Source organism: Anas acuta, chromosome Z (assembly GCF_963932015.1).
Source record: "Anas acuta chromosome Z, bAnaAcu1.1, whole genome shotgun sequence".
Lineage (NCBI taxonomy): Eukaryota > Metazoa > Chordata > Aves > Anseriformes > Anatidae > Anas > Anas acuta.
This window is the reverse complement of record NC_089017.1, coordinates 16667279-16695273: the sequence shown is the minus strand read 5'-3', so window position 1 is coordinate 16695273 and position 27995 is coordinate 16667279. Positions and strand designations below refer to the sequence as shown.

Here is a 27995-nt window from a genome sequence, read left to right as displayed (position 1 = left end):
GGCTTCCACCTACTCAAACGCAATGGAAACATTTCAGTTACCTTGAGTGCTAAAAGGCTCTTGTTAATTTCAGCACCTTCCAGCCGTGTCTGTCTGTCTGCACTGGAAGTATCCGCTCCTCTTTCATTTCCAGCCAAATCAATCAGCGAAAATTTACCATGCAATTTCCCTTTCCTTCGGAGAATAATCTGAAACACTGCATGGCTTCGTGATGAGTGTGCATTTGCAGATGTCTGACCAGATGTCCTTTAAACAAAAGGAGAGATGGGGAGGACATATGAAGACATGAAGGACCACACATGTTAAACATACTGCGCTAGGAATGTTAGTTTTTTCAAGGCAGAGTCCTGTATCTTCTCATATATACTTACAGCATGTCTAACATACTAATGAAGACTGGAGATATAACCTTAATAAGTTGATGTATATAGTACAGTTATACCTATGTTTCCATCTCTTCATATAGAAATGGAAGATTTACAGTGTTTTACCTGCATCTTAAAAGCAAGAATAATGAGATCTTCAAAGATTTCAGATCATCAGAGAGCTTACATGCAAAACGCCAATGGCATTTTTAAATGATTACGCAGCAGTCTGTGCAAAAAGCTAATTTTAACAACAATGAAGCTGGATTTTAACAAAAAATAAAAGTTATATGCTTAACCTCTGTCACTATATATCAAGGCCTTTTAGAACTGAAGAATTTGGCAGTATTCCAGATGAAAAATAATGTGAATTTAAGTCAGTAATCTGGTTACATAAATGCACACAGTTCGTATCCTGTAGAAAAGTCAGTTCTTATTTCTCTCTAGGAGACAGAGTCTAAACTATATTATTTGAAAGGCTGGCAGATTGATTACTTGCAGCCAACATCATTAAAAACCCCAGTGCATATTAAAAAGCAATCACTATGCAGACACAGAAATTAAGAGATGTTCTGATTCTTTAATTTACAATGAAAAACTGGTGGAAGCTATGGGAGATACCTGCAGCTGTTGCCTATTTCAATAAGCTTAAGAACATCTTCAACACATTTGACTTCCCGTTCCTGTAATCCCACCACCTGGACTTGCTGTTTACCATCTTCTAATACTCTTAATTTTGTCTTCCTGTTCAACAAGTCAAAAACCTTTGGGGAGGGGGGAAACAGAACAGTTAAAGAGGAATTTTAGAAGACACTTGTTTCAAATCCCATATCAAACTATGTAAAGTATCCCATGCAAAAAAAAATACGATTGGAAGGGGATTGTGAAGAATTATTTGAAATAAAGCTTTCAGAACCAAAAGGAGGAAAAAAAAAAACAAACAAACAAAAAAACCTTTTACATAATAAGTTCGTAATCTCTTTGAGGAAGTGTTTTTTCACTGCAAGAGATCAGGTACTTACCTTACCACTGTAGATTTCAAAAAATGTTGCATATACTTGAAGTTCTAACTTCTTATAGTTTGGCTTCTTTAGCATTAAAAAGACATCTCGAGCTGTGAATATATTTCCAAATTAAAACGAAATCTAGTTATGTATTTTCATTTAGTAAAGATTCATTAATATATAATAGTCTATTATACAGCAAATCTCATAACTTGCTAGTATAATAAATAGGGTCAGTCACCAAGTCTAAAACACTGTATTTAAACTGCCAGATTATATTGGAAGATACTGAAGACCTCAAATGGTAAACTCAATTAATCATTAGTATTATTACATTTTGGAAATAATCTGTATGTCCTTTACAGTGTAAAGACTACACAGCTAGGAACTACTTTATATATTACTAAATCCCTACTGTAACACAAAATATGTAGAACCTTATATTTGCACAATAAGAAGTAGAAAATTTATTGACCTCAACTAATTTGCAAAAAGACAACAAACCAATAAAGTCTCACCTGCAAGTGCATATATTCCCTTTGAACAATCTTGGTTCTTTCCTGAAAAGTCACCACCCATAGTCTACATTAAAAAACAACAACAAAAAAAAACACTTAAAGTCACAAAACCATAACTTAAGTGTTTGTTACTTATTAGAATTTAACCAAGTGCATCGTATGTAAAAAACAGTGTATTGCTGACATGTGCAAGAAATACTTACATGCGTTTTTCCACTGCCTGTTTGCCCATATGCAAAACAAGTGGCCATTCCCCTTTCAAATATGGTCTCAACTAATGGTCGAGCTGTAAACCTTGAATGTAAAAAAAAAAAAGCATGTAAGAAAATGAAACACTTGAAGTTGCCACTACCACAGGGACAACATAAGGCCACAAATGACAGAACTGGGTCTGTACTTTGAGATGCCAAAGAACATCTCCAAATTAGAGCTAATACAGCTCTAAGGCATTAAAGTATCCTAAAACATTAAACAAAAGCTAAAAGGTGTCTCCCATTTATTCTACAACAATATAATCCTCCTTTAAGCCCTGAGGAAAAAAAAGTCCTTGTTTTAATAATGCAACACAGCACAGCTTACTACATGGAGTCTGCAGCTTCCTAAAAAAAATAGACAGCACTAGAAAATATGGGAGCGGGAGAACAGAATAGATAAATACTTAAGTTTTGCCCTTACAAAAATCCCTCTACAATGCTTTTTTAATTATTTCTTTTCTTTCTAAATCAGCTTCTAAGACTAATGTTATAAGACAGACGGCCAAAATAGCATTGAGATTCTTAATATCTTGAGAACATACATATGCTGAGAAAAGGCTCAGAAGATGTATAACCAAGCTCATCAGAACAGAAAAATCTATAGATACCTGAGGTATTGCTTGATGTGTAAAAAACTTTCCCAAAGTATTATTTTTCTATTTTAAAGGACTAACTTCTGCTTTTAAAAAACACATTCTGTTACTATTCCTAATTCTAGCTGTTTATCACTGTTATTTCATGAAATATCTTGAAAAGCAAAGTGTAACCTAATGGAGGGTTATCTCTATTAAACAATTACAGCAAGAGTCTCTGCAACATTCTTCTAATGCACTCTTTCTAAACTTCTTCCAGATGTTTCCTTTTATTTCACTTTGGAACAAACACAAAATTACTTACAAAAAGTATACAGGCAAGATCAACCCATTCAGCAGCCAAGGGTTATACAAAATGTAACAGCACCATCATTTAAAAAAAAAAAAAACAAAAAACGAATGCACCAGATGACTTCTGATCAGCCTTAGTCTTTCTTTTTTATTTCCTCCAAGCATATACTTCATTTGTCCTCAACAGGATATTTCCACCTCTCTGTTTGTTCTTTTAAATTTGTAATATAAATTTCAAGAAGCCTATTTTCCTAAAAAGCATACTCCATTATCTCTGTTGAGTTTGAAATTATGCATTTTGATTTATAAAAAGTGGTATTTATATTATCTATTTTAAACGAAGACAGAATACAATCATAACTAGAAACGTTTTCATAAAGTGTTATACAACTCTTAATGTTACCAAGCCAAATGCAGTCCAACTTTCCTTCTGCCAGAACCTTCCTTTGCAACCTTGATCTTTTAGATATATAAACTTTGTTTCTCCTTTAAATATTCAAAATGCATGCCCATTCAAACTAGTGTTAAAAGTTTTTTAACATTGAAAAAAGAACAACTTGCAACTCAGTTTTGTGGCTCAAGGACTCAAAATACTTAAAATACAAATTAGGCAAAATTAAACTACTAAAATGGAATATTAGATTTTTTCCTGACAAACTGAAAAATGTTTTCCAGTATACAAATACATTAATTTTATCATACAGAAGAAAATTGGAGTAACTAGTCATATCATTTTTTTGTTCCCCACTGTGGCAGCCTACCATGACACCTATCTTGCTCTTAATTCAGTTATAACAGAAGACCTTGAAGCAAACTATCCTTCAAGTAATAATCAATATTGTGCCATCTGAGGAAGAAGAAAAAACCCTGTACTACTACAAAGGCCAGAGATTGTTTCAGGCTGAGTACAAACATATTTCAATATTTTCTCATATTACCATTAATTTATCATGTAACTAATAAAAACTATCCAGAAGAAACTGAACACTAAAATATGGTAACACTGTATGCCAAAAACACCTTTCACAATTAAACACTATGCTCACAAAGATAAATGAGGACTAATGGGAAAAATGGAGATTAAAGAACTGGTTGTTATGCAGGAGGAAAACCATTGCAAGAGGCAAACTTCATAAGGCTCTCCCACAGCCCTTCCATGTGATGAAAGAAAAGTCACCGATAGACAAACATTACAGAGAAATCTCCAAGGGAGATTTCCCTTTGCTTCAGTTTACACTAATGAAAGTCTTTTAAACTAACAGGCTAAAGAGATTTGCATTTTGCTATCCTTCTTCTCCTAATTTTATCAACTGCAGGACTCAAATTTTAATTTTCAAGGCTTTTTAATGGATCTTTTATTATGTATTTTCACTTATCCAATGACAGAATTTCATCCACAATCTACCAGGATATGATGCCAACTTTGACTTCCTAACTGTTGGATTAAAAACTAACCATTAGTATATTAAATTAATATATACTCCTTAGGGTTATAAAAAGCACTCTCAAAGCTTAAGGAGAAGTTAAATCATCAAATTCTATTCTAATATCAATATTCCTCACAAAATGCTTCACAATATTTAGACTGTATACCAATATTATGACCTACCCTATTGTCGTAACTTTGCCTGCTAGTGTATCTAATCAATTCAGTGACAGGTAGAATGCAAACAGCTACTTCTAAACAAGTTTTTGAAGTGTTGTGTATATTATTCTGTGCCAGATGTGGAAGTAAAATGGAAGAATAAAGGAAAAAAGAGATCCAAATACCTTGGAGCTACATGTGTGTGTGTCTTTGCTGCTGTTGTGTTTTGTTTTTTTTTTCATCAAAAAGCTATAACATTTTGAACAAAATAAATTAGCTTCCATGTAGGTCTGCATTACATCACCTACACTTCTTCCAACAGCTCAGGAATCTCAGCAATATGAAAAACATAGCAATGCTCTTTTTTGTACTTTTCTCCACCCTCTTCTGATTTGTTTCCAGAAGTTAATTATCTTATATTCAAACAGCAAGGTATTTGGGGCTGGTGCTGCCCTTTTATTCCAAGTTTCCTGAAGACCAAAAGCAATGACTCATGCCCCAGGTGCCATGCACATACTAATTAATAAGAAAATAACACTGAGGCGGATGAAGTAGCAATGAAGTTGTTCAAACATTCACTGGCTGAGAAGGCAGGTAATACACACTGTCTGTCAAGTCTGGGCTTGGAGAAAGACTGAGAACAGGACTGAGGTCAACAGAGGTGGAAACGGCGATGACATTGCAGATGAAAATTCAGGATGAGCAGAGTTAAAATATAAGTATACAGACAAAAGAATGGAGATAGCAATGTACATATCTGGTAACAGAGAACAGGGGTCAGATCCATGACCCAATTACTGACATGGGAGATAAATGAGAGATAAAATAAAAAAATATTCACAAAATAAAAAAAAGAAGCATTTACACATACCTGTAAACCATTTCATTAGGAGCCGTGTCATCAAAGGCATAATCAAAACGAAAAGTTTGGTTTTCTAGGTACCTTGTTAAATCCACCTTTTGTTTTGGCTCATGTACCATCACAACATCTTTACTAGGAATTGTTATTACATCAAGGTCTTTCATTAAAGTTTCTATAAAATAAGTGAAATATATATATTTAAGTAGCAACACACCATTTTTTACATTTTTTTCACTGTTTACATTCCTGTAACATCTCAGATAACACAGCTCCTCCAAGTAACAACAGTGCAGTAGACTAGGGCTTCTGATACCTAGATAATAATCTGCTAAATTAGAAATTTCATTTTGGTAGTCTATTCATCCTATCCTAGCAATTGCTAGAAATTTAGGAGAAGTGTTACAAAGTTGATTAGATAAAGAAACATCATTAATTATAGCTTGTAATATAGTCTATAATAATAACACTTTTCATGGATTTAAGTTCTTTGCCCAGGTCTTATAAACTCTTTTTACAGATTACTACCATACCCTGTAGGTTTTTGTAAGTTCTCTTGTGGAGAAACAGAACACTGCAGTCTACTACTTGTACTGTCCAGCATGCTTAGGAGAATCTTCTTGATTGTAAAATTTTGCTTTTATTTTCTGTAAATCTTAATGTTATAATAATATGTTCACAGCTTCCAAAAATGAATTTATTGCTTTCATTCTACTTAGAGATTTCTTTTTGTATATTCCTTCTGGAACCTAAAGTGTAGGTCTTTAATGTAGAATTTCTCTACAGTTAAACACTTTCGAAAAATTATCTTGTAAGCAGAAAGCTTAAAATGCTAATGATGCTTTCTATCATAGGGAATGAACAAAAGCTATCTAGTTGCAATTTCAATAGTGAGTTCCCAGGTTATAATTACTACAGTGCATTACAATTTACAGCTAGTTGTTGTAGGAGATGAGTCAGCAAAATACAGAGAACCCAGCGATCCATGATATGCACAAAAATAAAGATCTTTTGTGTGTACAGTCAAGATCAATAATGTGTCCTGCTTGCATTTCTATGTAAAATTTTGTAAGGCATGCAATTCAAGAATTAGATGTGGCTTTACACAATCAGATAGAAATCTTTTCATCAGTTAACAAACTTATCAAACTGTACAATGCTTACCACTTCATGACATAACACACCAACACAAGTATGCATTCAATTCACAATATAATCAAAATTTCAACTGCACTGCAATAAAGTAAAATGTAATTATTCTGCAGTAATCACAAAGAAATGAAGAACACTGGTAAAAAGGGATATACGAAGGCTAATTATTTACACAAAAATCTTTTTCAGTTAAAGTAGTCAAATCTATTATTTCTTTAAAAATTGTTTGGAATAAGACATTTACCTGCTCCCAGGTAATTATTAGGACAACCTGTATTCCTTGCTGATGAAAATGTGCAATAGTGTTTATGAAACCCACCATACCTATTTCTCAACTGTAAATATACCTCACTGAAATAAAAATTTAAATTATCAACCTGAAGACCTACTTCCTACAAAGTGAATCCACAAAATTATCAGTGCTGGGAATATCCAAAGACTATGGTGATATATATGTGTGTGTGAGAGACTGACATGAATTTGTACAATTGATTTCTATTGAAAAATTTGAACACCTTATAGAACTTCAAAATACAAAACATGAAGAGGGAAGGGTAATATTTTTGATGTACTATTATTGCAATAATAAAGGAAACTTTTTTATTTTTTCTCTTCAGGGGTTTACAGAATAATATTCTTTTGTGCTTTTCAATTTTAGTCTTTCAATTCTTTTACACTCTTCAATTTTTAAAATGTGGCATGAGAAATGCTGCTTCTTATGAATTCTCAAAAATAAAATACACGTTTTCAGAAGAGTGTATCATAGTACTACTGGATTATCTCTGTGGTTTCTCCCCAGTCTAACAGAAGCTTATTTTAAAAAATACAAAATAGCTTTAGTGTCAACTTCACTTTTACTTAGACGCTCATCTTCGAGGCAACACCTGGTGTGCTGTGTCCAGTTCTGGGCTCCCCAGTAAAAGAGAGACATGGAGCTACTGGAGTGAGTCTAGAGGAGGGCTACGAAGATGATGAAAGGACTGGAGCACCTGCCATACGAGGACAGGCTGAGAGAATTGGGCCTGTTTAGCTGGAAAAAGAGAAGACTGAGAGAAGACCTCATCAATCTCTATTAATATCTGGTGTATCGAGAGGGTGGAGCCAGTCTCTTCTCAGTTGTGCCCAGCAACAGGACAAGAGGCAATGGGTACAAACTGAAGCACATGAGTTTCTGGCTGAATATGAGGGGGCACTTTACTCTGAGTGTGACAGAGCACAGGCACAAGTTGCCCAGAGAGGCTGTGGAGTCTCCTTCTCTGGAGATACTTAAAACCTGCCTGGATGCCATGATGCACAAAGTGCTCTAGGTGATCCTGCTTGGTGGGTGGGTTGGACTAGATGATCTTCAGAGGCTCCTTCCAGCCTCGGACATTCTCTGATTTTGTGATTCTAACAAACTTCAGAAATAGTTCCTCAACAGCTTCTAACCACTAATACCTAAGGTCTGCAACTTACTGAGTTTGAAGTGCTACTTTTGAATCCCATAAATTAGCCTTAAGACAACTTGATTTCATTTACTATAATTTCACTTTGTCCACCTTCTGTGCAGTTGGAAGGCAATGTTTCTCCCAAAATGTATCAGATTTCCAAGTCAAATTTTATTACAGATAACCTTCAAGGCTAAATCAGAAATTGAACTTCTAACAGATTTGTGCATTGAATATCCTAATTATACAGATTGTGAAAAATAATTTAAATTAACCAGCTCTTGAGGTTTTGCATTCCTTTTAGATTATTATATGTATATATTTTAATTTAAAAATGAAAAATAATGTAGCAGCAGCAGCTCTAATGTGTACTTTCCTTCCAGTGTGAGCTTTCCTTCCACAAAGCAGCTCCTTTGTGGAAGGAAAAAGTAATTATATACCGACATCAATACACTTTCTCTTTCCTGTACATTTCTCCCATATCCCTCTGGAAACGCTTGCTTCAGATAATCCTTAATGTGTAGCTCTGACAGTACAAAAACCCTAAATACATCTCATGTAATTTCATAGTCAGTGTGATGCTCTTTTGAGTCTTTTAGCTAAACCACATATATACAAAAAGGGAAAGAAAGAAATGTCCTTTAAGATAAAAATCAGCTTAAAATGGTGCTGAATTCAGATGGGTTCCAGTCCAGAAACATTTGTAGTTCTCACTTTCCCACTGACAGTGGAGAACATCATGAGAAGACTGGCATTTACTGGAGTTGAAAACCTAAACAATTTGGGGAATATTGTCTCCAGCCTAAGGAGCAGGCAGTAAGTTTGTATATATAATACTCTTATATACAAAGATGTCACTAGGGAATGATTCTAGCAGCTAAAAACAGGTGGTTAGTGCCACTTCATATGCCCCACGGTACCTTGCCCAATCCTCAGATGCAATTACAGATGAGTCTCCAATTTGTCTGTAACCCACAAGCCCTATGAGGATGCCTTAGATACTCCTGGGTGCCTGAAGTGTCATAGGACACCAACATGTAGGTACCACCTGAATTGTTCTAAACATCTTATTCAGGTCCACTTGAAAATATTAAAAAAATAATACATGTATAAAAAATGTGTATAAAAGCTTTCATTGGGTAGCTTACTGATCAGGAGATTACTTAAAGGATAGTTTAAAAAAATGGTGATTCTACCACTGTAAGATTATTCAAGAAATTACAGCAGAATTGATGTTTAAACCAACTAAATACACCCTAGATGACCTTGGAAGAAATTTGCAGTCTCTGTGCCTCTACTCCCAATCCACAAAATTGTGACCGTTTAAACTATTTTTCTCCCTGACTTTATCCAGGTTACGATAAATCTATAAATTGTCTGGGTCTCTCACATACATTGGCCAATACTAGTGGAGTTTCACCTTTGATCAGTATTTCTAGATCTCTTCAGTATGAATAATATAACTGTCGGAGGCAGCTTTTCAGAAAGAGAATTCTGCAAAATATTAAATGGTCATACCTTTTTTATTGAGTGGTCGTTTTCGTACACAAACACATATCCTGTGCTCATCAATCTGCAAAGGAAAAAATCTTTCAGTAAACTATATTTCAGTTCCAGTTATAGGATATGTTACCTCTGTTTTTGAATTAATTAACCAAACATATAAAGTAAGAGAAATTTCCAATACATTGAGTCATCTGAATGAGCAAAAGCCCATTGCATCTGCACAATAACCAAAAAACTGAAAGGCAGCCGTACATTAAGGATAAAAAAACTGTGCAGATAGTGACTGGGTTCTGTAAAGTATTAGATACAACTTATAACACAGCAAGCAAACCCAGCTGTAACAGGGTGGATATCTTATTAATGGAAATTGTTAGGGTCTCACATTTCCACAGATATCTGGTAAAGTCATTTAAGGATTCCCCTCACTTCTCTGAAAATCAAAGGCCCTCATCACCTTGAAAATCAAATATTCATCTTTACACCCTACAAGGTTTTTCAAAGAAACCCAAGTGTTTTGTGTGCACATCACTTAACATCCCAGGAAAATGCAGAAAAAATAAATCCATGCTATAAAGAACACTAATACATATTAAGCAACTTATTTTTCATGAATATACACAGAAGTATATACAAACATTGGAAAAAAAATTAAATACCCATATTAAAAATACAAAGGGATAAAAAAATTTCCACGTTGCCTAGGATACTTACAGGATCTGCAGTTGTCAATGGTCTATAATCCAAACTTCCCCTGAAATCTCTTATCATACACATAATTTCATAATTTGGGTTTGTAGCATCAACATCCTAGAGAAGCAAGCAACAGAATTTCTTACATTATTTTCCTGAAATGGGCTGATTTACATTAGTTCTGAATTCACTCATAAAGAAAAACACATATTAACTGATGTTCTGATGTAGGTAATTTACTGATCAGAAAGGAAATTATATGGTCATTATATGACATTTATTTAATATTTTTGGTTGTCAAAAACACTTTTTTAATTCAGGACTCACTACAAGCCTACTCAAAGAAGAGAAATGACTCCCACTTTTGTCAGAATCAGTACATTACAGAAACACTACCAAACAACTTCACAACAGTCAGTACATGCAGTCAACGCCTCTTAATCTGAGATAACACTGTCCAACAAACAAATGGATAGACAACTATAAAAGTGTAAAATAGGCTGCAGAGGACAGTGCAGGTACCCCACCTGCTCTAAATGAGATGGATAAAGGAGGTTGATCCTACCAGTGGTCCTGAGTTAACTTCTACAACGACTTAAATGCACTGGAAACTCTTAGAATCATAGAATTATGTTTGGAGAAGACCTCTACAGTCATCAAGTCCAACTGTCCTCCAACACTCCAAGAGGCCCCAGAAAGAGAAGCAATCCCAAAGATACACAATGTGCTACGCTACATCCAGGCTCACAAACCCTCCTACCCCTAAAGCTGGAACCACAAGTACAGAAGCAAAAGGACATGTGAGAGCTCATACATGGAACCTGTCTAAGCCTTGCTAAGTCAGAGGTGTAGAGCTGGGCAGGCTACAGAATTACTCAAACATCTTTTCCTAAAATAGCATTTTTTGCAGTTTGGCGACATCCTATTGATGCCATACACAGCCAGCTCTGGTCCTCAGACCTTACTGAGCTTTGCATGGCTCCCCACAAATAAACTAAAACTCCTCCTGGACCACAGCAGATTGTGGAAGCAGCACAGGCACTTCCAGAAAGCAATGCACTGTGGTTAACGAGCTGAAACTGAACAACCAGATGTCTGTGTGTCTGTGACAGAGTTGATTCCCATCTCAGATAAACCTGTGACGTGGTAATCAGAAGTTGACTATACTTTTATATTCTCCACTCTGACTACTTAAAACTGCTTACAGTAAGTCCACACAAAATGTATTACTCCTGAAATGTTTCCTTCTAAAATTCAGCAAGAAGTACTGTTTATTATGGAAAATGTATTTGCCTAATGTTATTCAAATTCTATTTAAAAGTCTTGCCCACTAGAAGACAGTGATATTTTGCCCACTAGCAAACAGTGCTGTATTTCACAACAGAACATGCAAAGCACCAGAAAGCACAGATACAGAGAGGTCATCAAGGCAACCACAACTTTCTCATACAGAAGTTTAAGACTTAGTTCCAAAGGCCGTATTCACAAAGTGAGATAAAATGAATATTTTAGGTGTAGCATCATGTCAAAGAGTTTTTTGATATAAACCAAAAATTAATTGTTCCTCACACATAAAGACATAACAGTATTTTTCATTTGTTTAAGTGGATGAAAATTAGAGAATGTGAATTCAATATAGGTCATTCTAGGTCAGCTTAGAAACATCATTAAAGCATGAAGTAAATTTAAACTGTCTGAATTATTTACTAAGTGGTGGTACTTCTCATGCCAGTAGCAGATTGGTAGCATCTCTTTAGAGAGATTAACCCATAAGCATAAGCCTGCCAACAAGATTACACTACTAGTTTTGCTAAAGCTTTTACACTACTGTGACAGAAAGTCATTTAATATTTAGAGATTTTTCTCACAGGATTAGCAACTTTCACACAAATTTCTAACAGCTCACTGCCAACCTGCCTGCATAAGACAAAGCTAAACTATAAATTCCTAGACAGGTTTAAAGAAAAATAAATAAATAAATAAATAAATAAATAAACACACACTGTTCAAATCTGAGCCTTAAACACATCTCCTACAAAGCATCAAAGATCATAAGGAACAATTTATCGTAATATTGAAGTATCTTCTGTAGAATAAAAGCCTTATCTAAAAGCCAAAGCCTTGATTATTTTTATCAACATGTTCTCCCTAAAAAACAGCTATCATCAGCACTTGATTTTGAAATAACATATGGAAAGATAAGTAATTGTAAGCAATTGTTTGTGTAGGAAGAAAAAGAGGGGGAAAATTGTATATATAGCTATGAGACCAATGCAGCTATGCAACAAAATGACTTATCAAACTTTTATGCAGGATGAAAACATTTTAATTTCAAGACTATCACAGTTCATAAAAATTACTGAAAAATGAAAAAAGCACCATCTAAACTAAAAATACTAACCTGCGCTCTTTTTTCTCTAAGTTCCTGTTGTTGTAACCTTCTTTTTTCACGTTTCTCTTGCAATTTTTCAACCTCTTTTACACAATTAGATTTTCTACGTGCTTAGAGAAAACGATATAATTTAAAATATTTTCAGTGTGTTGCATGGATTTAGTATTTACACTACAATTATATTAATTAATCAATATTTAGAATGCATTTATTTATATCAACTGTCTTTTCAAGGAAATCAGGGTTACTACAAAATAAGTATAAAAATTTAATTTCTAAAATTCATTGAATAAATAAATTAGAAAAAATATGGGAATGGGACAATAACTACACAACCAAAAATACAAGGACAATGACCCTCAAAAAACATTTGGATAGATACATTTGGACAGGTACATGTGATCTCTTGGTTCATATTAAAAGCAAGTCCAGGCACATTTAAAAAAAAAAAAAATCACACATTCATGATTGAAAAATAGTTAAAGAAAAATCAAATTCCAAGCACTAGCACAACTATGACAAAAATGAACATTTGTTTAGCCACAGGGCTCTGAAGAAACTTTGTAAGGAAGCCTACAGACAACTGCATATATAGATCACTTGTCATTTATGGACAACAACATAATCCAAGAGAATGTACATGTAATGCCCAGAATGAAAGAATCCTTGATACACTGTTTACATACAAGGGGGTCCAAATTCCTTTTTTGCAGCTTGAACTGGAGATATATCTGAAACACTACCGTTCTGTTGCGAGGAGGAAGACTGCTCAGGAAGCTGAGTGGGCCGTGCACGTGCAGAACCAACCACTGCAGAAGAAAAGCACAAAGTTGATCTAGATGTGAAAAAATAACATTTCTACCAACTTATGAAATGTTTTAGTATGACAAGATAAAACAAGGCCTCTTTTGAGATGCATTAATTTAGTGAGTGCAGAGGATAGTCATATGTATGGAAAATCTATTATTAAAGACATTTGGTATGCAGCCTTTTTTATCCTAATGTTATATACCAACACAAGATAATTATTAAGTACTAATGCTGCCTGTGCATACTTTTAAATACTCTACTACACAATTAGTATAGCTTATTATGTACACAGAATGAAGAATGTACTTGTAGATACACAGTCCTTCAGTGCTGTAATTTTATTTATATTGTGATTATACCAAAAACCAAGCAAGAAAATGGCCCTGCTGTTTCACATTCTCTACAAATTAAAAAATAGTTCCACCCCATCAAACAATATCTGGGAGGACTATAGGGAAACAAATGAAATGCAGCAAAGTGCAGCTCAAACTACAAGTGGAAGAAACAAACCTTTTTGAGACCACATTGAAAGTGATATGGATGCAATCAACATGTCTGCCTAAATTTATGCACTTATTCCATATGTGATAGAGATGCCAATTTCTAAAGATGCAGATATCTGTTCCCAGTGAATGTAGTAAGTATGCAAGCCTCTCTGGCAGAGCTGAATATCATAAGTTATTATTCAAAGAGTTGCTTCAAGCACCTCTGCTTCAGCTGGCCAGTTTCTTGCAAGTTCTACTAATAAGCTCTGCCAGAAAAGCATGAAAGTGAAGGTAACAGCTTTGATTAATAACATAGAGATGACATTCCAAAGTTAGTTATGTTCGACAGAGGTTAGAAAGTTAAAACAACAAGCAGTAACTATTCCTTTCCATATTACAGATGCATTACATCTGCAGTCATCTAATACTTACTTCATTTCACCTATTATTCAGTGTCATTTTTATGTTTTTTATAGATTTTTCACTATTAACTGTAAAGAAATAACTTGTAGGTTTAAAGTGTTCTTAGAATTCTTAGAATTAATGTTTACACACAGACTGTTAGAAAACTAAGCCAAAAAATTGAAAGTGTAAGAATTTTATGTGCAATACATATAGTATATCGAAACACTCCATTAAGCTGAAGTAAATTGAGGATGTTTTAATTTGTAAAAGTCCACACATAATTTATAATGATTTATAATAGCATAATTAATTAACTTCAAATTGTTGCACCTTCAGTTCATTCAGCTTAACTTTCCTGATGTTATACTGCTTAAACTTGCAGATAAATATTATTCATAAATACCCATTCCTAAATACACATACGAGTAATTCTAGGAATGATGTGCCATGTCTTCTACATGTCACATGTGTACATACTGAATTAGAAAAGCAGAACTATTAAATAATTTTAGATGAGCAGGAAGTCAAAATGTTTCCATATTTTTTCCTTCCTTGAAATGGTCAGATGTAACAATTACCTCTATTATCTCTGGTAGGAGTATCATTCTTAATAGGTGCCACAGTTCGTCGACTCTACAAAGAAAGAAATCTGTTATTTGATCACCTGTCTATTGAAAACATAAATTACAGCCTCACCACTTCCTCTGACATAACATCAGTAACACAGAGAGGTGGTAATTACAAAATCCCACCCCGAAGAGCCTAGGGCGAAGACTACTTGAACTATATGTACTGATTCAAAACTACCTCCTTTTCTGTGTTTTTACTTGAGCTATACCTAGCTATATAAACATTAGTGTAGTCATCTACCTCCCTGCCAAACCTATTCTTAGAAAATTTTCAGAAACCCCCCCATTCACCACAGGAATAAAAGGAACGTGTTCAACAAGTAGTTCCACAGACAAAAGTAAGATTTAAAAATTCAAGCATGACAATGTATAGAAGTTCTGTAAGTTTATTATGAACACAGCAGAGGTGTTACCAACCTTCACAATTTTGTTTACTTTGGCTGATGGAGTAGGTGGTGGTGGTGTCTCTGGGCTAGGTTCAATATCTTCATCGGGTGCAAGATCTGGATTAAGTGAAAATATGCTCTCCAAGTCAATCTGTTTAAAAGAATATAAAGCAAATTTGTGAGTCTAAGAACAAATTCAACCTCTCAATTTCTGTTGTTACACTTGAGAATAAACAATAAATAAATTTATTGTTTTTACCAGACAACTATTTAATTCTGTAACCTGAGCTATCTCATTCTGTGTTCGCTAAAACATCTTAAGCCATTTGTTATTGTCTTACTTGAAACACACACCCTTCAGAAAACAGATGAATTACAAATGACCAACAGATATTTGTAATTCTGTAGAGTGATTAAATTAAAACAGAAATAGCTAGTATTAATGCAAAAAAAAAAAAAAAAAAAATTACTGCAGATAATGAAAGACATTCCATAACATAAAAAGGAGATCTCAGTTATCTGAAATTTACCAGACAGTGCAAAAGGAACAGACAAATTACAGTGACCCAAAAAGTAAAAACAAAATTGAATCTATATTAAATATATTACCCTGTTTTTTTCTTCTAAGTTCTCTTTCAAAATGCCATTATCTGAGGAGGCGATGAGATCTAAAAACTAGGAAGGTTCAGATCTATTGAAACTTGGCTTCTTAAAGATCTTAAATAGTTTGGTTTCTAAACTGCCACCTCCCTTGGCTGGACCTTTCAAAGATATCATTAGTGTATGGATTCTTTATGTCTAGAGGGTTGAGCTCCATGGATGAGATCACCAGGACATGCTCATATTTTTTTCTTTTTCCCGTGTTTTAATAAAACTAGTTAGGTGTAATGCTGGGATGCTTCTCAAAATCTCAGCTTGAACAGGCTAGCTTGGTCCAAAAATTTGAGGAAAAAGGGATAGCAAAACATAACTGAGACACACAGAAAGACAGTTAAAGCAAGCAAGCCTAGAAAATTAATGACAAAAAAAAAAAAAAAAAAGGTAAACAAACAAACTAGAGTCCAATTCCTCATTAAGACAGGCACAAAAGAATTTCTAATCTAGCTCTCCCACTGGTTTCCTGCCTAAGTTGCAAGTCTTTCTCCCTCTCAAAAATTTGATTTTTCTACTTGTAAAGAGGGGATAGAAAGCTCAGCCTTTGTAATCTGGTTCAAAATCAACAGATGAAAAGCACTATTTAAAAGCTATGACACAGAGCTCAGGAAGTGAAATCTGACACAACAGATAAGATTTTCACAACAGCTCCCATTCAAAACAGTCTGTAACCAAAGAATCATTAAGTAAATTAATATTTATATCTTCTTTTCATTTATACAGTGCAAATTTCTAAGTAACGCTCATGTAGTCTATACATTATTTAAAAAGAGAAAGGTTCTAAAATAGTTAAGTTTACCTCTTTGCCTTTAGTGTCTCCATTTTCAATCCATTCAACAGTTACACTTTCATTATCTTCATTTAGGGATGTTACCATAGCTTGATGAATTCTCCCTGGAAGGGAAACACAAACAATCATTTATTAACAGGTGAAAAAAAAAATCTCAGAAGCTATTTGAATACATGTGTGCAGAGGACGGCAGGAAGAAGATGGTTAAAAAAGTAAGGAAAATAAATAAAAGAAGGTTCTTGGCCACGTTCTATAAACTGGCTTAGATGCGAACCACTAGCAGAGGTTCTACTGGGACCCAGTGAAAAAATTCAAGAAACATAAAACAGTGGTAAGTAAGCAAAATACCATGTGAAGGCCACACCACTTAAAATCTTTTTCCTGTAAAAAGTTTCAGTAACATTTCAATATAATGGAAACGTTTCCCACCCCATGGGTGGGAAAGTTTACTGTGGTATGTGTGGTATGCTCCACACAGGCTTTTTGGTATTCTTTCTAGGATGATACAACACTAAGTGTCCCAAGACTGGAGTAAAGCACCCTGACATAGTATTCTGATATCTATTCCTTATGGACATTCAATCAGTTTGTATTTCAGCTAAAATTAAGCTGTCTATAACAACAATACAAATCCTCATTTTATAAACAACTGCTACAGTGCCATTGCTATGACTTTTCATGTGAAAGATCTCAAGCCAATAAGCCAATAAAGACAAATAAAACCAGTAAACTTCCAGTAGGAATACAGATTTTCCTTTTAAATAATTTATTGCACTTTTCTTTATATCCCCTATCACACTTTATCATATTTCCTATGTATGGTAGCAAGGAGTGGTTGGAAGAGCAGAGCAGCCATGCACTGACACAAAAGGATCAAGATCCATGTGTCACATTGATTTCACACCCATGCTTTGCCCTAAGTACACCAAGAACTCAGCTTTCTAAGCAATACAAATCCAATGTAACTGCTCTTCAGATAGTCTTTAATGAGCCATAGCACAAACATGCAATCCCTAACTGTTGTGTATGAGAGGCAAACATAGATGATACAGTAAGAACCTTATCGTACAAAAAGTTACTCCCCAAGTATATATATACACGGCAAAAACCTTCTCCCACAGAACCAACTCATATGCAACTCCTCTTCCACCATCCTGCCTGCCTGTCACACCAGAATACTGTTTTAATTGACCTCATGTTTGTATCCACCCACAAGCCAACCTCCACATAACCAAGAACCATGTACTGCTCCCAAAACATAACCTGACCATACTGGAACACAGTTCATGCATAAATCGATTCCATTGGTCAACAGTTTAACTATGAAAACGCCTTGATCCTTCTCTGTATGTCATTTCATAGGTCTCCTCCACACTGCGTCTTCTAGAGACACTGATTATTGATGGCCGATGAACAGATGTGCTGTTTACTGGGTAAAAAGTGGCTAGAACGCCGGCCACAAAAAGTTGTTGTGAATGGAGTTAAATCTGATTGGTGACCAGACATAAGTGGTGTTCTTCTGGGGTCAGGACTGGGGACAATACTGTTGATCAGCCTTCTTGATAAGAGGGTCAAGTGCACCCTCACTGAGTTTGCCCATGACACCAGCTTGGGCGGGACTGTTGATCTGGCTGAGGCTAGGAAGGCCCCGCAGAGGGATCTCGATAGGCTAGATCGATGAGCTGTGTCCAGCTGTATGGCATTCAACAGGGCCAAATGCTGAGTACAACACTTGGAGCATAACGACCCCTTGCAGCTAAACAGGCTTGGGGAACAGTGGCTGGAAAGCTGTCTGGCAGAAAAGGACCTGGGGGTGCTGGTCAACTGCCCGATGGACACAAGACAGCTGTGTGTCCGGCTGGCCAAGAGAGCCAGCAGCCTCCTGGCCTGCACCAGAAGCAGTCTGGCCAGCAGGAGGAGGAAAGGGATCATCCCCTTGTCTGCAGCACTGGTGACACACAACGCACCTTGCGTTCTCTGGTCACTTTGGTGCTCCTCGCTACAGGAAGAACACTGAGTTGCTGAAATGCATTGCAAGAAGAGCAGCAAAGCTGCTGAAGGGCCTAGAAAACAAGACCAATGAGGAGAGGCTGAGGAACTGGGGTTGTCTCCTCTGCTGAAAAGAAGGCTGAGGGGGACACCTCATCGCTCTCTGCAACTACCTGAAAGGGAGTGGTAGCAAGGTGGGTGACCCTTAGGTGACAAGTGAGAGGATTTGAGGCGACAGCTTCAAGATTCTCCAGGGGAGGTTTACATTCAGTATCAGGAAGAATTTCTTGACAGACGGGCTGCTTAGGCATTGCAATGAGCTGCCCAGCAAAGTGGTGGAGTCACCATCCCTGGAAGTACTTGCAACATGTACGAGGTGGTGCTTAGGGACAAGGTTTTGCGGTGGACTTGGCAGTGTTAAGTTAATGGTTGGACTTGATGATCCTCAGAGTCTTTTCCGACATACGTCATTCTAAGAAAAGGCCGCAAAGGGGATGCAAGAACTGGAGCATATCTCCTCTGAGGAAAGGCTGAGAGAGCTGGCACTGTCCAGCCAGAAGAGCAGAAGGCTCAGGGGATCTCATCAAGGTCTACAAATATCTCAATGGAGGGCGCAAAGAGGACAGAGCCCGGCCCTTTTCAGTGGTGCCCACTGACAGAAGGAGAGCCAGTGGTCACAACTGGAACACAACACATTCTGTATGAACATCAGCAAATGCTTCTGCCCTCCTCCATCTGTTGCTGGAGAACACAGGGAGGAAGACATAGCAATTGGCGACCGTCTTGGTCATAGTGATCATGAAGTGGTTGAGTTTAAAGTTTTTGTTGACAAGAGTTCAATTGCCACCAAATCTTCAGCCCTGAATATGGGGAGAGCAGACTTCAGGCTGCTCAGGAACTAGTCAGCAAGGTTCCCTGGGAAACTGCTTTTGAAAACATTGGTGTCCATCAGTGCTGGTCAGTCTTTAAGCGCTGCCTCCTAACAGCACAGGATCAGGCAATTCCAGAATATCAGAAGTCAAGCGGGCAGGGCAGAAGGCTGGCTTGGCTGACCAGGGATCTTCTTCTGGAGTTTAGGCATAAAAAGAAAGTGTATGGCTGCTAAAAGCAGCATCAGGCAATGGGGAAGGAATACAGGGACACCGTTCACTTTTACAGGGAGAAAATTCGTGTGCCCAAAGCCCAATTAGAGTTGAAGCTGGCCAGCTCTGAGGGAGACAATAAGAAGTTTGCTTGTTTGGTTGTTTGTTTAGTTTGTCAATAGAAAATGGAGGACCAGAGAAAACATAGGTCCGCTACTGATGAGGAAGGTCACCTCACAGACAAGCACATGGGCAAAGCAGAGATGTTTAATGCCTTCTTTGCCTCTGTCTTCAACGCTGAAGATGGCCTTTGGGACCCCGCGTGCCCTGATCTGGAGGACCATGACAGTGGGAATGACAAACTCCCAACCAACCCTGAACGTGTGAGGGGTTTGCTGTTCAAATCTGGATCCACACAAGTCCACGGGTCTGGATGGGATTCATCCCAGGGTGCTTAGAGAGTTGGCTGACATCATTGCGGGACCTCTCTCCATTATTTTTCAATGGTCTTGGGAATCGGGAGAGGTCCCAGTACACTGGAAGCTGGCAAATGTTGTACCAATTTTCAGGAAGGGTTAGAAAGAGGACCCTGGCAACTACATGCCTGTCAGTCTCATGTCAGTGCCTGGTAAGATTATGGAGAAGATTATCCTTGAAGTTACTGAAGCGCACTTGAGGGACAATGCAGTCATTGGTCCCAGCCAACGTGGTTTCACGATGGGTAGGTCCTGTTTGACTAACTTGATTTCCCTTTATGATGAGATCACCCACCCAGTTGATCAAGGCAAACCAGCTGATGGGATCTTCTTGAATTTCAGCAGAGTTTTTGACACAGTTTCCCACAGGATCCTACTGGACAAAATGTCCAGCACACAGCTAAACAAAAACATCACACGATAGGTGAACAATTGGCTGACAAATACGGCTCAAAGGGTTGTGGCAAATGGGTCCACATCAGGCTGGCACCCAGTCACTAGTGGGGTCTTCCAAGGCTCCATTTTAAGGACAATTCTCCTCCAGATCTTTAGAAATGATTTGGATATAGAACTAGAAGGTGTTTTGAGCAAATGTGCTGATGCTACTAAGCTTGGAGGAGCTGTTGACTCTCTTGAGGGTGGAAAGGCCTCACAGAGGGATCTGGACAGACTGGAGAGCTGGGCAATCACCAGCCGCATGTAGTTTAACAAGAGCAAGTGCCGGGGCCTGCACCTGCAACGGGGCAACCCTGCCTATACGTACAGACTGGGCAACAAGACACAGGGCAGCAGCCCCACAGAGAGCGATCTGGAGGTTGTGGTTGGCAGCAAGCTGAATATGAGCCAGCATGGCAGCCAGGAGGGTCAGCTGTATCCTGGGGTGCATCAGGCCCGGCATTGCCAGTCAGTCCAGGGATGTGTTGTCCCTGTCTGCTCTGCACCAGTGCAGCCTCACTTGGAGTACTGTGTGCAGTTCTGGGCACCACAGTACAAAAAGGACATGAAACTACTGGAGAGTGTCTGGAGGAGGGCTACAAAGATGGTGAAGGGCCTAGAGGGGAAGATGTATGAGGAGCAGCTGAGGTCACTTGGCCTGTTCAGCCTGGAAAAGAGGGGAGACCTCATTGTGGCCTACAGCTTCCTCACGAGGAGGAGTGCAGGCGCACGCACTGATCTATTCTCTTTAGTGACCCGATCTATTCTCTTATAGGACCCGAGGGAATGGTGTCAAGCTGTGACAGGGGAGGTTTAGGCTAGGCATCAGGAAGAGGTTCTTCACCAAGAGGGTTGTCACACACTGGAGCAGGCACCCCACAGGGACATAGTCACAGCACCAAGCCTGTCGCAGTTTAAGAAGTGTTCGGACTGTGGACAGAGTCACATGGTCTGAATCTTTGGGTAGACCTATGTGGAGCCAGGAGTTGGACTCGATGGTCCTTGCGGGTCCCTTCCAACCTGGAATATTCTATGATTCTTTACTGTGGGGGTGACTGAGCAACACAACAACTTGCCCACAGGGACTTTCCCACCAGCAACAAGGGATGAGCCCTTCTGGTGAGTCCCATTGACAGCCCTCAGAGGAGACGAGTCAGTGCGCTCTGTTTGCACCCAGGACATCACCAGGGTTCCCTGCCTGCATTGCTGGAGCATGGAGCTCCGCAGCCTGCCACCACAGGACCCGACATGTCGGAGGTTAGACAACGCCCCTAGGCTGTGACAAGATGGCAAATGCCCAGCAAAGCAGCAGGCTTTCCCCTTTGGAGGGGCTGCTGTCCTCACTGGGCAGCGTTTGGGGGCAGCCCCAGAGGCCTCCGTGATGTCACAGAGCAGCATCTGTGACTGCTCCAACCTCACCGCTCTGCCGCGAGGTGCATTTGGTTCAGGACTCCTAAGAGTTCAGACGCGTGGCGTGCAGGCTCCAGGAGCATCCCGGGCTATTCTGAGTTGCACCTTTGTGCATTCTCGTGTGGTGGGGTACTGCAGGTCCCCACAGCACCTGTCCCGGAGCTGCGGGCACAGCGAAGGTGCCAGGGTCCTTGGCACCATCGACAGCGCCCAGACAGCTCCTCTGCGTTCTTGGACCTCCTCCTTCAGGTACCATCTGCTAACTCCAGCCGTGCTGCTGGCCTGGGAGAGTGAATGGGGGGCTGAGATTAGGGAGCCAAGGCAGGTGCCGAGAGCAGCCCTTGTGACGGCTGGCCCACGTGGCTGAACCCGGTGATGATGATGATGAGGAAGAAGAATTTCAGCCCACAAGAAGGCCCTTCAGGAGGCCCTCACCTCCCTGCAACCTCCACTCTCCTGGGCTCTCTGTGCTTTCCCACTCCTCCTAGCATGACTCTCTTGACAGGCAGGACACTCCATCCCGTGCCGAGCAGGACCTGGAGCAGAGCGGCTCTGCAGCAACAGCCGGCAGTGGCCAGATGCAGCAGGCGGGGCCATCCGAGGCAGCGGCAGGGGAACGGTGCCCCATCTGCCTGGGCACCACCAGAAACACCGCCTACACCTACACCTGCTTCCACGCCTTCTGCTTCCGCTGCATCCGGCGGTGGGCTGCCAACAGCTCCGCGTGCCCACTCTGCAGGCAGCCCATCGACCGCATCCTGCACACGGTGCGAGCGGACGACGACTACCAGCAGTACGTGTGCAGGCCGTCCGCTCATGGCCGCAGGAACGCCGCCAGGGAGAGGGTCCGCAGCAGATCCCCTCAGCGCCGCTACAACCTGCGCCCACGGCCCACCAACAACGGCCCCGCAGCTGGGAGAAGGGGGCCGCAGGGGATCGCATGAGCAGACGGGGCCGGCGCAGCTCCTGGGCCCATCAACGCCGCCCCCCAGCAGGCTGCAGGGAAGCGCCTCACCAGTCCCGCCAACGGACCCATCCTCCGCATCGGCTCGCTGCTGCTGCGGCCCCTGCGCATCCAGCTCCCTGACACCAGCGGACGATGAACAGCAGGGCCCTCACAAGCACCCGTGTGGGCCCTGCTTTTCCCTTTCCTTCAAATATTGAGTTAGCGATTTTCCCTCAAGAATTTCTTTTCCAATTACTATTCCTTTAAATAAATTATCCTTATCTCAACCCATCAGTTGTTTCTTTCCTTTTCTTCTTCCTCTCCTCTTCCTAGTGAGGTAAAACCACCCTCATTGAGTTTGCCCATGACACCAGCTTGGGCGGGACTGTTGATCTGGCTGAGGCTAGGAAGGCCCCGCAGAGGGATCTCGATAGGCTAGATCGATGAGCTGTGTCCAGCTGTATGGCATTCAACAGGGCCAAATGCTGGGTACAACACTTGGGGCACAACGACCCCTTGCAGCTGTACAGGTTTGGCGAACAGTGGCATTGCCCAGGGAGTCACCATCCCTGGAAGCACTTGAGACATGTAGGATGTGGCACTTAGGGACATGGCTTTGTGGTCGACTTGGCAGTGTTAGGTTGGACTCTGCGCATCCAGCTCCCTGACAGGAGAGGCCACTGAACAGCAGGGGCCTGACAAGCACCAGGGCGGCAGCCTCCAAACCCATCCACCAACAGCCAGGCCGAGGGTCCTCAAGGCCTGCTGCTCCTTCTGCCAGGACAGCCCTGGCCTTGCAGGCTCTCCCCCGCTGCCTCCATACCCAAATTTTGTCTGGCCCAGCAGCAGCACTGGCCCAGAGGAAGTTCCTCTCCTTGCCATAGCCAGGCTCATCCGTCAGCAGCTCTCCACAAGAACCACCCCCTGGAACGACAAGCAGAACTGCACTGCCAAGCAGCTGTGCAGTCTCCATTCTTGCAGACACCCCAAAGCCATCTCAGCACGGTCCTGGGACACCTGTTCTGGGTCAGCCTGCTTGAGCAGGAGGGTGGGACAACAAGACCTCCAGAGGACCCTTCCAACCCCAACCATTCTGTGGCTTTCTAGTTATTCTCCAAAACACCAATAAAACTACCTCTGACGTCTGAAAGCAGGTACCAGTGTTGATCACAATCACTTCATATAAAAGTCAGACATTTCATCAAGCTCTCCCCACGAGCTAATACTTTCCCCGACAGCCACGCACCTCCTTCCACCTGGGCTTCAGCTGAGCTGGAGCACTGGCCGCAGTGGCTCTTTTAGTGATGCAGACGTCAGCCATCCAAGCACAAACGGAACCCTTTCAGTTATCACAACAGCACTCCATGGAGCTCTCTGAGACACCTGGGCACGGAGAGACGTGGGCTCACTGAGCCCTCTGCTTCCTTCCCCATCCAGCTACGCCCGCCCACGGGCCTGCCTTACGGGTGAGCCTCACTTTCGTTATTTCAGAGACATGTAGACAAGGCTCTAAGGGGTGTGGTTTAGCGGCAGGACTCAATAGGACAAGTTGATCATTGGATTTGATGATTTTCAAGGTCTTTTCCAGCTGCGATGATTCTATGATTCTGTGACTTGTTTCTCCTTTCCTACAACTCAGAGAATACACCCAGTTTCTCCTCCACCCATTGTTTCAAACTTCTCTTTTAACCACTTCACTCACAATTTGGTAGTTTTCCAAAGTTAATGTTTTTATATACTCCAAGCCTCTTAGGGCCTGCTGAGAGAAAGAAAGGAAGATAAAGCTTAACTCGTATCCAATTTTTCTCACCTAACAGCACAAGTAATAGATGGGTATTTTTAGCAATTCTTTTACCGTACAGGATGCCTAATCTTTCACACCGAGTTAAATCTAAGACAAAAGGCAGGGTGCAAGTGTCAAGGAAGGTACCAGCAAATCTTTGCAGTCTAATGTAGCATTCAGAGGGGCAAACTGACTAAAACTCAGCCAAAATCAAAGCAAATGCAGGGACTCGTGTAGCAGCTGGTGCCCCAGGCAGTGGTGCTTTCACATCTGCAGCACTTACCTCGCAATGGACATTACATTACAAAACCATTTCTAAACTCTGCACTCGTCCTTGCTCCAAGCATCATCATAGGATTCAATTATCTACTAAAAAAGGTTGAGTAGTATTTTACTTATTTAAATACAAACAAACAAAAAACTTTCCCCTTTCTTTAGTTCATTTCCTCTAGCATTTGCTAGTTTTTATTTCTCTGAGCCATATTTTTTCCTCTGTATATGCTGCCATTAGTGCTTCTTCAGCAGCACTCTCTTGCATTTTCCATTGCCCCCACACACCACTGAAGGGGGGGTCTGGATCCTGACTTTTGGTACCCACAGCAACAATGTTGATGCTGAGCTGCTCACAGAGGGCAAGACAAAGGTGACAAACACTGCTACTGTTAACAATGCACTCACTCACACCCAACATGCATGAAGAGCACAGTTCTCATCTTTCTCCGTGGGCATCAGCCTGGATTTGGAAAAATGAAGGAGATGCAGGGGTAGAAACCACAGCCATACCCTTCTCACCACGTGCAGACCTTCCTCTTTTCCTCTGCACCCAAACAATGTTGCACAAGCACGTCCTGCCCTTGGGACTATGCCCTAATTCTGATGGTGACCATGAAGCTGGCTCACTCAGCAGGGCATTCCTGCACTTCACTTCTTTGGATGAACATTTTTGTGCAAATTTTCTTTGTGTGTGGTGCTCAGTACACCTCTCCATTACTTTTTCCGCTGCTAATAACCTACAGTGACTTAATTTTGTGCAAGAACCCTCCATTGTGGAACTGTTTTAATTAGTTCTCTGATTTGTTAGCAAACTAGGAATACAGCCCACTTTTTTTCCTGTAGCGGTGCCACTTCATCCATTGCTACAAACAACACGCTGGGACTGCAAGGACACAAAAAAACCTCTTCGGCACTACAGGAACTGGCAGACTCATCAAGCGTACGGTGATAAAATTTTCTGCTACAGTCTTAAGGCCTGGCCCGGCTGTCAATGTGGAATCAAAGGAAAAACGATATATTAAAAATGTAACTTCAGAGAAAAATAATCTATAGAACATTATAATAATTGTTAACATGTCACCAAATTCTATAAATTTTGAAGAAAACCTCTGTTCACGTCTGAAACTCATGACACTATATGAGTCACCAAGCCATCCCAAGTCATATTACCTGTTCCTTTGTTCTACTATTTTTGCCACAGAATAAATAATAATTTAAAAAAGGTTTAAACTTTGTCATAACAAGTGAAAGGAGATCAAAGCAGGCTGGTGAATGAATAGAAAATACTGAATCCTCTCACAAACACAGTAAGCCAGCATGCCATAACAAAAGAATCACAATAAGTCTTCCATCTCTATGCCAGACTTCATCTGCTCCCTGGCCAAGAAAGTCAGGATTGAATTAAAAAAAAAAAAAAAAAAAGTTATGTCCAACCTCCAAATATTCTCAGCTTAAATAGAAAACATACATACTATGTTTAAACTGGCAACGTACCCATGCAATTTGTTCCTCAAAATTCTTAATATGTTATTAAAAGTTTACATGTTGTTGAACTGCCAGAAAGCACATTTACATCTTTACAATTGCCTCTTGCTCTCGCAAACAGTATTCCATTATATTTTTCTAGTACACAGCTGAATACAGCAGCTGTGAAACTCAGGAATGCCAGCAACCAATTAGGCTGGCATAAACCTCGTCTAGCATATAAAGCAAGACCAAGCTGCAAATGCTAAAAGCGTAAGAGCCAAATCAATCTGCAGTGGCTGAAGGCAACATCCTTCATTTCTGGTGTGTTTTCTGGAGCTGGTAAGAAAATCTGAAATGTAAACGTGTTCACGTAAACACGAATGTGCATGAAACTAAAAAGAGCAAGTGATTACAAAATGACTATCTTCACACACATTTCAAAAACAAAAGAAGGAAGTCCAGCCATAAAGGTGATGCACTGACTCTTCACATTTACAGTTCCTCTCCTTATATGATTAGAATTTACATCACAGGAAAAACATTTTTTGTTGTTTTTGTTTTTATGTGAAGTAGTTACATTGCTTTAGAACTAAAAGCTGATTAAAGAGTTATTTGAACGGGGCATTATTTCTGTGAATGAATTCTATCAGATAGTGCACAGTTTATCTTCTACAAACTAGAGCATGCAGAAAACAATGCTGCAAGTAAAAGACAATGCAAATGTATGTGAAGCCACCTTAAATACACTTATAATATTCTCCCCTTTATTAATACAAGTGAACAACATCAACTCTTACATTGCCTCTTTTCCTAGTCATCTTATGAAAATTTTAAAAACATAAGAAATAAAGCAAATGAGCACAAATTTCTGCAGAAATAGCAGATAAAATGCCTGTAATGTAAGACCTACTGATGCAGAAAAAACGTTTAGGAAGAAGCAGCAAAAGCAAATAAGCAGGGTAAATCAAACATGTTAATCTATCCTCACCCTACTTAGCAGTGCCAGCTGGTAGAAAATCCCAAGAGGTACTTATATCTTTACCTATGAGAAAAATCAACGTTTTCTACCTGCAAAACTTCTTGAAAATCCTACAACTCTGAAGTAGTGACCGATTTCAATACTAAATCCATAGCCTTTTCACATTTCTGTTACTTTTCAGAAATTTAAGTTACCAGATGTAAATATGAGTTTGTGTTTCTGGAATTACAGCCTTGGCTAAAGCGTTGGCTGACATGTGACCCAAACCACTCCATTCTCTCAAGTGACTCAAGAAATAAGGCTGGTGAAAGACCACAGTCTTCCCCTCCCTTCCAAACAATTAGGGTGTACTAAAATGGC

At 39.6% G+C, this 27995-nt stretch overlaps 1 protein-coding gene across 4 annotated transcripts in view; it reads right to left on the bottom strand.

Annotated features, from left to right (window-relative positions):
• The window catches only part of KIF2A (kinesin family member 2A), a 60063-nt gene that overhangs the window by 15921 nt on the left and 16147 nt on the right, over positions 1–27995 (bottom strand). For 2 of the 4 annotated variants that reach the window (XM_068667689.1, XM_068667691.1), the window contains exons 2-14: positions 16805–16899; positions 15383–15502; positions 14915–14969; positions 13323–13445; positions 12646–12746; positions 10266–10361; positions 9567–9621; positions 5482–5644; positions 2091–2181; positions 1888–1951; positions 1388–1479; positions 987–1129; positions 42–246 (exon numbers count right to left, since the gene is read on the bottom strand). In XM_068667689.1, the coding sequence (XP_068523790.1) occupies positions 42–246; positions 987–1129; positions 1388–1479; positions 1888–1951; positions 2091–2181; positions 5482–5644; positions 9567–9621; positions 10266–10361; positions 12646–12746; positions 13323–13445; positions 14915–14969; positions 15383–15502; positions 16805–16899 (1403 nt within the window). Of the gene's footprint in view, positions 1–41; positions 247–986; positions 1130–1387; positions 1480–1887; positions 1952–2090; positions 2182–5481; positions 5645–9566; positions 9622–10265; positions 10362–12645; positions 12747–13322; positions 13446–14914; positions 14970–15382; positions 15503–16804; positions 16900–27995 lie in introns of those variants that run through there. The other 2 variants (XM_068667692.1, XM_068667690.1) reach the window with 1 other exon arrangement.